This window comes from Notolabrus celidotus, chromosome 10, assembly GCF_009762535.1.
Source record: "Notolabrus celidotus isolate fNotCel1 chromosome 10, fNotCel1.pri, whole genome shotgun sequence".
Lineage (NCBI taxonomy): Eukaryota > Metazoa > Chordata > Actinopteri > Labriformes > Labridae > Notolabrus > Notolabrus celidotus.
Window position 1 is genome coordinate 6,283,524 of NC_048281.1, and position 12,174 is coordinate 6,295,697.

The 12,174-nt window shown below is 37.9% G+C and overlaps 1 protein-coding gene across 1 annotated transcript; it reads right to left on the reverse strand.

Moving 5' to 3' along the window:
• Positions 1 to 219: 219 nt before the first annotated feature.
• Positions 220 to 11,538, reverse strand: poglut2 (protein O-glucosyltransferase 2). Its single transcript, XM_034694696.1, has 11 exons — positions 11,325 to 11,538; positions 10,935 to 11,220; positions 8,371 to 8,576; positions 7,545 to 7,750; positions 6,971 to 7,048; positions 6,667 to 6,839; positions 3,749 to 3,986; positions 3,341 to 3,550; positions 3,068 to 3,157; positions 2,335 to 2,439; positions 220 to 368 (listed from the first exon to the last, which is right to left on the reverse strand). Exons 2-11 carry the CDS (start codon positions 11,126 to 11,128, stop codon positions 351 to 353), a joined length of 1,518 nt encoding a protein of 505 aa, XP_034550587.1. The 5' UTR covers positions 11,129 to 11,220; positions 11,325 to 11,538; the 3' UTR covers positions 220 to 350.
• Positions 11,539 to 12,174: the final 636 nt, after the last annotated feature.

The following is a 12,174-nucleotide window of genomic DNA, read 5'->3' on the forward strand; positions in this document are numbered from 1 at the left end:
CAACCTCTATGCTGACAGGCTCTGTGTTTGTCTCTTTCAAGGACACTTCAGTGAAATGCTGAAGTGCCTGTTGACAATACAGGATGAAAACAGAGATCCCATACAGGAGGGAACCCTCATTTGATACAGCAAATGTCTTGCATATGTCTAACTAAGCATGTCTTTTGAATTTATTCATACTTGTACAGTACAAACCGAGACAAAATCATTATACAAACATGAAGGGAAAAAAAAGTTTTATTTAAAAAAAAGATATTGATGTCATCTTTGTACAATTTATTCACAATCTATAAAATTATTTTGCAGAATACAAGATAGAAAGGATTTCTCCCGGGCTGGATGTGGGGTCATCAAAGTTCATCCCTTGACTGGAAGAAATACAAAAAAAAGGTTGTTAAACTCAACAATACATAAGACACATACATCATAACTACAGCTTGTATTATATATAAATATGGATAACATGTAAAGGTCAACCATTAGTATTTAGACTTATATATTAATCTCTTAATATTTATATACAAAGAAGTCCAAAGAATATACAACTTTCTTGATCATAGGTTCCTTTTGACAGGTTTCAAACTTCCATTTATACGTCACATATTCACACCAGTTTGCTTTTGTTGCCGGATCAGACTTCTGATTAGACTCTGTGGCAAATCCAATCCTAATTTTAACAACCATAGACTCATAGGCTGTTTTCAAAACCAACTGCGTACTGAATACTGCGTTTGAAGATAGTACTGCATGTAGTATGTCTGTTCAGTTGGATCTGTGTTGCAGTATGCTGAGCCAGGCGTTGCTGGATTTCCGGTTTTGGAAAGCGGAAGTAAACAACGGCCAATCTGATAGCGAAACTACTTCTTTAGCATCACTTATGATTGAAAAAGTTAAGAAGTGGTTTAAATTGAATTTTATGATCAGTCGAGGCAGATGGCTGTCCAACATCAGTCTGGTTCTGCTTGAGGTTTCTGCCTGTTACAGCTAGGGTTGGTAGTCACGGGAAACTAGCATGAATTTGAATGTAGCACATGGTTTGTGTTTTGCACTACGTCAACTCATGTCTCACTCAGCGGTAAGAAAACACCAAAACATTCTCATAGTGAAAGTTAAAAACACAAAAAAACATGGCTATTGTTAGTACTCACAACTGTCATGCTAGCATTATCCAGTTGTACCGGTGACACGATATCAGGAGAAAAGTTATAATACATATAATACATGAATGGATAAGGATGTGTGCGGGCTATGATGTGGACTATTTTTTTTAGTTAAAATATTCACAAATCATAAACCTAATTTTATCACTTTTAATATTTGAAAAAGTATGAAAAGCATAATGTGAGAACATAAATACATACTGAGGAGGATTGGCTTTTTCTCATTATTTTTACACCATGTTAAACCCTAAGCGACTTGCACACACACACACACACTGAACACCTAACTTCATTAAAGTCTGTTAACTAGGGTGGAGATTGGTAGACTTCCAGTGAATGACATCACTCTTTTGTTCCAGTTCATTTGTTGCACCTGTTCGAGTCAGACACTTTCTCCTCTAAATCATTTGATGACATCATATTATGTATGCATAGCTCCACCTGCCTTCAACGTCATTAGAGAGGTAATCAGCCAGACTAATCACCAACACCTGGGTGGATTTTCTGGGGTTGTACTATATTGGTAACATTCAAATGCTCAACCCCGATTCATTTGAGAAAGTCTGATAGCACCATACACACCACCAGAGGGAGCCACACTCTGCATGTAAAGTTAAATGGTTGAAGCATTTATACTAGTTGTTTAATTTCAGAGTTGACTTTCTGGAAGTCATCCAGTCAGTCAATCAAGCCTTGGCCCATAATATCCCCCTCTGAATTTTTAAATAGGAACATGTTGCAAATGCTTACAAACAGAACAGACATGAATACAATCACTTTCTAGCTGATTGTAAGCTGATGTATTATTATGTATTAATTATTCCAAAATAACAGCAGTTCTGCCAATATGTCTACATTATTGCATATTATTACATAATAGCTTTCATTTTCCTTTTCCCCTTCCACTTCTTCAATCTGTAAATCGTGGTTGCACTGGATCCTTTCTGAACCCTTTGATTACCATATTTAATCTACTTAGATGTAACTAAACCTAGATATGTAATGTTGTACTGTTTAGAGTTAGCTTTTGCAGAAATTTAACTGACAGATTGAAAACAATGAAAACGTGTTTTAGAGAAAGAAAAGCAAACCTTGGGACAGCACACTAAAGAATAGATTTTGGCATCAGAGCTGAGGTAACACAGAGCAGCAGAAACCTAACAGTGTATCTTACCCTTGTCCTGTGGCAGAAACATGGGAATAGTTCATCAGCGGGCTGCTCTACCAGCTCCATGTCTTCACGAATCTTTGGCTCCGTTACCTGGAGTTTGGCGTACTCCTAAAAGAACATTAAATGTACAGAGGGAGACAGGCTGAGGAAATACACAAATCATTTTTCTATTAAAGCAAAATGATTTGTGTGTGAAACTGTTTTTTCTACTGTCATATATGTATATGTGTGTAAATATATATATATGAGTGTGTGTATATATACGTGTATTCATATAGTAATAAACATGTTTGTATATAATAATAATAATAATAATAATAACAATAATAATAATACTAATAATAATAATGATAATACATTTTATTTATAATACACTTAACATTAAAAGCAAATATATGTATGTATGTATGTATGTATGTATGTATGTATGTATGTATGTATGTATGTATGTATGTATGTATGTATGTATGTATGTATGTATGTAAATATATAAATATACATGTAAATAAATGTATATATAAGTAAATGTGTGTGTGTGTGTATATATATGTGTATATATATGTATGTATATATATATATATCTTTGTATATATGTGTGTATGTATATATGACCATAAATGCCAATGCATGTAACTTGACAATGGAATAAAGGATTATATGATAATACATTGTTCTAGGTAACCTTGAGTTTTTCACTTCATTGATTTATATAACTTTAAAACGGTGGAATTGTTACCTTGAAAAGCTTGTAGTAGTAACAAAATATGCTGTCACCCATTAGATGATTGCGGGCAAACTGCTGCCCTGCCAGTGCAATTTTCTTTGCCTGAAAGACAGAAAAATGTTGACAGGGTCAAAGGAGTCAAAGCAACACCTTTTTTTCCCGCCTTTTGTCAAAGAACCACAAATGAAGAACAAAATGTGCTTTCTCTGAAAAACAGCTATTTAACAAGAATCTACTGAATAGAATTACCCCGAAGGAATGCTCATAACCATTGATTGTCCTCACCTCTTCATCATTGTCGCGAGCCCATTGGATCTTTTCCAGCAGATCTCCAAGGTCTGCCCTGATTGGGATGAAATGCTCCCATGGTCGAAGCTCATTGTAGAAATGCTCATAGTAACCGGAGTCTTGCTTTAAGACCACACTGTCTCCAGCCAACAGGTACGGCAGTCGATATGCAGCCACAGTGCCGTCAATGTTTATTTGGTACTTGTACTGGTGGTAGACAGACAGTTGAAGTTAGTAAAGCTCATGTATATTATTTTAAAAATAAACACCGCCACAAAATATTACCATCAATGCTATTGTTGGTTTTTAAGATATCACAATTACTTAATACAGTAACATAATTTTAATCTTAGTATAACTTATTTTATGAGTAAGTGTTACGAAAAAGCCGCTACAGGCACTCACCTTGAAAAAGTCAAAGAAGGAAACATGTTTGACAAGCGGTCCATAGAGGCTCTCGTCATGTTTGAAGAAGAAGAAGTTGGTGAAGGCAGCGTCGATCATGTTGGGGTGAGCCCTGGAAAGCTTGACCAGTTCCAGACGTTCCTGACGACTGTCCCGTCCTCTCCAGAAGGCTGTGGCATTCTTCTCTGGCCATGATGGCCCTGTGTTGGATTGCACTGACATCATGTCCAGACTTACTCTGTTCATTGGATGGAAGATATGTTGTCAAGATTATTGATCAAAAATTAGTCATGGACTAACAGGTAGATAATGACAGAATAATAAGACATGGATTGAGGGCGTAAGCAGAGTTTTAAGATCATGCGTGTAATATATATATATATTTATTTCAACAAAGCAACTTAGTGATTCACTAGGAGGTCAGATTTGCCTTAGGTCCTATTATTGGTACTCCCAGTGCATAGTCTTTGTCAATACGATACAATATGTAACAATACGATATGACACAATATGATACCACACATACAACGTTCTCAACACTGCCATAGCCAGACTCCAGACAGACCACCAGAGTACCCTCTTCCTGATCTCAGGGGACTTCAACCATGTATTTTCTACATTGCTTATTTTGTCTTCTGTACATACTTGTATTATCATTATTTTCATTGTATTTGGATTTCTATCTTAATTACTTTCTTCTATTAATATTATTTGATATTCTTAAATATTGTATATAGAGTAACTGTAATGACTGAATTTCCCCCGTTATAAAATAAGTATTTCTGATCCTGAATATGGTAAGATACGTTACGAAACGATACGCAACGATAAGATACGTAACAATGTGATATGATTCGATACATAACATTATATATGATACGATACAAAACGTTTCAATAAGTTACGATACGATGCAATATGTTTCAATATGTTACGAAACAATATGTTACGAAATAGGGATGACCACAATTAATCGATTATCGATTAATTGATTATCGATTAATTGATTGATCGACACATTCAATTTTCCGTCACGTGAACAAACATCATGTGGTCTAATATTACACTCAGCTATCAGGGAGGTGTTTTAAGTTTAAAGCATGTTTCGATGTGAATCAGCTGTTAAAGGTGTTGTGCACAGCGGAGATGCTCTCCTGGCGGCTGCGGCTGCACGTCAGGTCTCCAAATATGTCACATGCGCTTTTTTAAAAGAGGATCAATACAAAACTGCTGCCAACAACGACATGGACACGAAGGTTCACAACTATAAACAGGACATTTCCCACCTTTGGATACGAAGGCAACAGACAGGTGGGAAATTCTGGTACACTACGTTTACAGACCAGCAACATCAGAGCCGTCTGATCTTTTCTCCAGCGGGACTGATTATGACCCGGTTGCTCTCCCGGCTGACACCTGACCACGTACACGTTTATTTTTCTCAATAAGAACGAGCAGACAGAAAACTGGACTCTGTGAGTCTGAAGTAATTTTCTGTTAGCAGTCTCAGCCTTCACTTTATGAGATTATGTCCGGGGAAAGAGAAGGAGAGAGAGACCTAACACACTTAGATGGAGAGGGACCATCTCACCATGACTCCAAAAACTCTGTGGGGTGATACTAATGATTAAGCAACCCTTAGTGTCCACAATCATTACTGAAGCTTGGGTCGCAGAGGGTTGCCGCCGTGCTGTGTTCTATTTGTGTAACAAGACCACCACTGGTGCAGATGAAACCACTTGGGTCAGATCAGCCGAGCGGTTCGGCCCGGCACCCGCGTAGAAAATTTTTAATGAGCCTGTTCGTTGATATTCTGCGTGTCAAACATGTACCTGTATTCAATCCTGTCAGTGATATGCATTTTGTTGCTGTAGAAAATATTATTTAGGGGGAAAACAACGTATTTGGCATTGTTTTTGACGTAAGAATAATAATTTTTTTTGTATCAATTAATCGATAATTGATCGTTAACATTTCCAAAAATCGATCACAGAAAATACTTAAAATGTACATCCCTATTACGAAACAATACGGTATGATACAATATGATACCAAGCAATACGATACGATACAAAGTGATACGTTATGATACAATACAATGCGATGCAATACGATACAATACGTAACGTTACGTTACGAAACGATACGATACATAACAATACGATACGTTATGATACAATACAATGCGATACGATATGTTACGATACAATGCAATACAATACGTTACGAAATGATACGATACCATGCAGCATGTTACGAAATGATACGATATGATACCATTGAGTACGATACGATACAATGTGATATGTTACGATACAATACAATGCGATACGCTTTCTAACATCTATACAGCAGTTAGGAAAACAGAATTCCGTCGTGTAGCAGCTAAAGATGAAACAGGATACACTTATCAATGAAGATGTAATATCAAGAGCTGTTACGCAGTTTTCTAACTGCATTAAGTTTCTTCATTAAATTGCAAAAGTAGAAGAAAACATTAGCGAAAGTCTCTGGAAATACGTGTGTAGTGGTGTGAGATTCAGAAATTGAGCCAATTGCAGAGACTAAGCATGGCTGTAAATGTTAACATGCACGCCACGCTGCTGCGTCACAGAAACACTGGTATAACGGTAGAGACAGACGCTACCAGTGCCCACTACTAGCAGTACCTCATCCCAGTGCTGGTTAATGCTGGATGATGAATAATCGCCAAATAGACCATGCTAGTGGTTATCGAACAGTATTATGGCTTGAAATGCCCATCCCTAGTGGTGGCACCTTCTTTTAAACCTTGAATAGACATAAAGGTATTGCTTATTAATGTGCAAACTCTGACATATTTAGTATGCATAACAGTTCACTATTCTTTTGTCTTAATCCACATTTGCATATATTTTCTTATTGATAAACTCCCTTACCTTCCCATGGTCTCAAGGACAGATTCAGTCAGGTCATACGTGGGCATGACAATATCCCTGGTATTGTTAGAGCCACACCATGAAAAGATAGGATGGATCTTTTCAGTGGGTTTCCTTTTCTCAAGCGGCCAGTCACCCAGGTTGACAAAAAACTCCACATCAGGGAGCTGCACCTGGACAGCATCAAGGAGAGGGGGAAAGTGCTTTGAATTCATTTACACACACGTTCCAAACTGAAATTTCTTCAAAATATTTACTCAATTACAAGACAAGTTATAACTCATATAGTTCTGGAAGACCTTACCTTTCTAGTGAGCGACAGGAGGATGGCATCCATAAAGATTCGGAACCCTACATGCTCTCCAAAAGTTCTGACATAGACCTAAAGAGAGCAAAAATCAGGGTCAATAAAGTTCAAGTGAAAAATCTATTCACTGATATAGACTCATTTGTAAATGGATACCCAACTTGCCTCAAAACATGATGCGCAAATTACAAAAGGGGTCAGGCTAATGGCCGGATGTTTCCAAGTAATGGTAAAACCTTAACAATAGTATCTTAGTCGTAACACTTTTATAGAACCAGGATTGATGTCTGGAGTGGTATTTTGAGAGAGTTATACCTTTGAACACCTGGTTGCAAGACTATTCTTGCAGGTGTGTCATATAGCTCCAGGCTTTCCTGACAACATTATATTATCACATGGCCCTAATTACTCTACATGAAAAGATATACTACCCTTTACAACTGTGTTAGCCTTCGGTAGTGCTGGAATTTGATAGAGAAGCAAGGGATTTATTTACACTACTCACATATTAAGGTCAGCCTTTGGCTATTAAATGTGTTAATAGCTTACTGTAATTTCATGAAGTAAATACCTTGTTGTCTTTGACAGTGTAGTGGCAGAGACTTTGTCTCTGACCAAAGCGCTGTGGGATCTCCTGTGCATTGCGATCTGGGTCCACACTAGCAAAGAAGTCCAGATCCCTGTCTATCTGGGGGAAAGATAGAGGACAGTGCATGTGGGCCTCCCATGCAGATCCACTATGCTGGGGGCAGTCGCAGCTCTCATGGTAGTTAGGGCCTGGGGAGAAAATCACAGCACCATCGTTCAATCAATCAATCAATCAATCAATCTTTATTTATATAGCGCCAAATCACAACAAACGTTATCTCAAGGTGCTTTTACAAACAGAGCAGGTCTAGACCGTACGCTATGTTAAATTATCAACAAAGATCAACATCAAGACAGGATAAGATCCAGTCCCCTCTTACTGACAGGACTCAGTCTTATCTCATCTTAATCCACCATGAGCATTGCACCTTACAGTATTTAGCAAGTTACAGCAGCGAGGAAAACTTCCTTTAACAGGCAGAAACCTCGAGCAGAACCAGACTTATGATAGACAGCCATCTGCCTCGACCGAGTTGGGGTTGGAAAGAGGGATAGAGGAGAATAAGAGAGAGAGAGAGAGAGAGCACCTCACAGTATTTAACTAGTTACAGCGGCGAGGAAAAACTTCCTTTTACACGCAAGAACCTCAAGCAGAACCAGACTTATGATAGACAGCCATCTGCCTCAACTGTAAGATCACTCTTTGTCATGTCATATAACAATGTGCCATTTTTATCAGTTGCTTGAGGTATAAAAGGGCAGCAATCATTGTAAATCGTATTTTATTGCCAGTTTGGAATGTGTTCTACCTTTGAGAGTGAACGGCGACTGGGCAACATCCTCATTCTTGAGCAGAATTTTGATTTGGAGGTCTGTGTAGGTGGCATACATTCTGTAGCGCACTAGAAAGGAGCCATCTTGACGATCAAGGACCTGTATCCAAATCCTGACAAACTGCTCCATTGCAGAAACCATCTTCACCTCAAAGGTCTTCTCACCAGGTGAAGTTGTGAAACTGAGAAGGAGAGAAAGGCGGAAAATGCAGGTGTGTTTGCAGAGAAGTTAACCAAGAATCAGAGATTGAAAGGATTTTGTTATTTTCTGCAACAAAAAAAGGAAAAGAAAAAAAAAGCAATAACACTAAACGGAATAAATTCCATCTAAATAAAACAATTATTTCCTGGCTAATATGATTTGGAAAAAAATGGTTATTTCTCTAGAGCCTTGTTACTACCCTGTAATTAAAATGTAGTCTCTTTTATGTCCCTTTTGTTTCTCTCTATTGTGTATCAGCAGACAACAATGTACTTTCTTGTTGCAGGGATAAAGAGACAGATATCTGTGTTGAGACCAAAGTGGGAAAGTGACACCAACTGAGTAACAAAGGCTGGGTTGCCTTCATTGGGTTCTTTGGGGCTTTGTGACGTAAAGGGTTACTCCAGGCTGTCTGCCTTCTTCTCCCTGGGGCTCCAACTTTCATGTCTGCTCTCTGTTGACTAGTTTAAAATTTCAACATGGTGGAAAGATGTATTACCTTCTTCATTCTCTGTCGTCCTCAAATCATAAGGAGCCAAAATATGAGGGAATTCTAAAAAGTGGGGGTCATTTTTCATTGATTCCAAATAGAAAAAAACAGACACCAGGGCTTTCAAGCAAAACAAATCCTCCACATGTTTTTTTTTATCAAATCAATAGACAAATTAACTCGGCCCTCAAAAGTATTTATTTCGGGGGCGCTGTTGGCCTAGCGGTTTAAGTGTGCCCCATATACAGAGGCTATAGCCCTCTTCGCAGGTTCAACTCTAGGCCTCGACCATTTGATGAATGTCTTCCCCCGGTCTCTACTCCCCACATTCCCTGTCTCTCTTCAGCTTTTCTATCAAATAAAGACGAAAATACCCAAAAATATTACTTAAAATATATATATATTTATTTTGAACTGGCTGAATGGGAAGTGCAATGCAAATTTACATAATATCAAACACTATTACAAAGTTGGAGACAAATTTACATATTGTAAAACATTTTTAAATTTGATAAAACAGAATGACATTAGCAAAACACTTTTACTAAGGCAAAAACAAATTTACATTTAAGAAAACAAAATAAAAAAAATAAACACTTACAATGACACAATTTTACAAGTGATGGAACATTTTTACCAGTCCAAAAGCAAAATTACAAACACAGATTCTGACAGAGAAAGGAATGTATCAATGAGTTTCAAAATAAAAGACATCTGTAATATGAAAATGTGCAACAGCCAGGGAATAATTTGATTCTGATCGGATTTGGAATTTTAAAATAAAAAGGCATTGGAAATTTAGCAAATACATTTATTTTGAAATTCCAAATCAGATATAGTTGTGATCATAGACTGTATAGAAAATGGACGTCATCTCGCTCGGCTTGAAGTGAGGCTGCCACAAAAACTGCTCCCCCTAGTGGCTGGCTGCAGTATAGGTCAAAAACTCTGTCTCCCCCATTCATTTGAATGGGGCTGCAGTCAAACTTTAAAAGATAAATACACGTGGTACGAATGTTTCTCACATTTGTATGCTGTGGTGATATGTAGTTATTATTTGACTGTTTTGTGTTCAAGGCCTCTTTTTTCTGTAGAGTTTCTTTTTCGTTGGTTATTAGAGGTTAAAAAACAGGGTTTTATATCCAGTTTTACTTTGATTGATAACTGCCGTAGAGAGAAACTCTGTAGGACCTCGGGACACTACGCTGTGGGGTGGAGCTTGTTACCGTGGAAACACAAATTCCCTACTGCGCAGACTCTGGCTGCAGAAAATGTACAAGATGGCAGCTTTCTGGAACGGGATATTTTGGCTTCAAAACTGTACAATGGGAAAAGGCAGATCGACGCTGTCCATTACAGTCTATGGTTATGGTTGTGGTTGTCAGGTACACATTTTGATATGTTGTCTTATCAGTCTGAATGAAAACATATTAGTGAAAACAGGGTTGTCAATGTCAAATATATATTAATTCCCTGGCTGTTGCACATTTTCATATTACAGACGTCTTTTATTTTGAAAATCGTTGGTACATTCCTTTTCCATCAGAATCTATTATTTGTAATTTAATTGTAAAAATGTTCTGTCACTTGTAAAAGTGTTTCTGATTTTGTTAAATGTAAATTTGTTTTGGCCTTGGTAAAAATGTTTTGCTAATTTAATTACATTTTATAAAATGTAAAAATGTTCTCCAACTTTGTAAAAGTGTTTGATTCTTTGTAAATTTGCATTGCACTTTCCAGCCACCGTACACAGCACATAAGGAAGCTGAAAGTAACGGGGCTACGTGGAGCATTTGAAAGAGGCATAAAAGAAATATTGAGTATATTACAGGAAAGATGTAAACTTACTTTCTCCCAGAGCTGTCCACAGCCTGGATAAAGAAATACCGAGCTGGGAGGACAACGTTTGCCTCCAGTCCAGGTCCCCATACCAGAGTCTTTGCAGCACTGGGTACTGAGCCTGCCTGGGCTCCCGGGACTTCGTGTCTGAGCAGATCCAGACAGATGTGCAGGAGCAACCATGAAACTAGTCTAGGAAACATTGTGGTCCAGTGTCGACTGCCCCTCTTCTAACCGTGTCTCTTCTCCCTACAGAGGCTCACTGTCCCGGCGTTTCATGGTCGGGGTGAAGATGCTGTAACGTCAGCAGGAGGAATTTAATACCATAAGTTAGAAAAGTTCTAATTCTGGTTCTCTGTGTCCCCCCGTGGAGTGACATTCATGGTGAATGGCTCCTACCTGACGTGCAGATGCTACGGATCCAGTATCGAGCCTCCAGTACTGGGTTCGTTTCTGTTATGTTGTTCAGGATCTACATTTTAGAAAAGTATCTCCTCTATGAACAGCACTGGGCGGGATCAGCACCCTGCATGAAGAAGTATGACTACATGTCCCTTCCCTCAGTCTGGCTTTGATTGGATAAAAGCGCAGTCACCCTCTCAGCTGGGCTCATTTTCATTGCCTGGAAATGCGGAAGTGAAAGCCATACTGAGGATTTTTTCAAATAACTTTATTGCCAAAATATATCACGACAATAAAACAATTTTTACAAACAATACAAATACATGAGAAAGGATAGGAGTAAATTTGGTGTGGGATCACAACAACAATACAATTATTACTATTCCTACTACTACTATTATTATTATTTTTATTATTATTAATATTATTATTATTATTATTATTATTATTATTATTATTATTATTATTATTATTATTATAAGAATAGAATACAATGTACTTTATTAATCCCCAAAGGAGGAAATTCAGGTGTCTGGCAGATAAAATTATAAAAATCAAATAAAACAAGTAATTCAGGTGTCTGTCAGCTCTTCTCCCATTGGCTAGAGAGTTATGAAGCCTAATGACTGCAGGGATGAATGATTTTCTGTATCTCTCAGTCCTGCAGCACAGAGAGATGAGCCGTCCACTGCTGCTGTTTCTCTGGTCCACAAAGAAGTTGTGAAGTGGAGGATCTGTGTAATTTAGAATGGCCTCTAGCTTCGTTTGTGTGCATCTCTCCACCACAGCTCCCAGTGAGTCCAACCTGGTTCTAATCACAGTGCCAGCTCTTTTCACTAGATTGTCC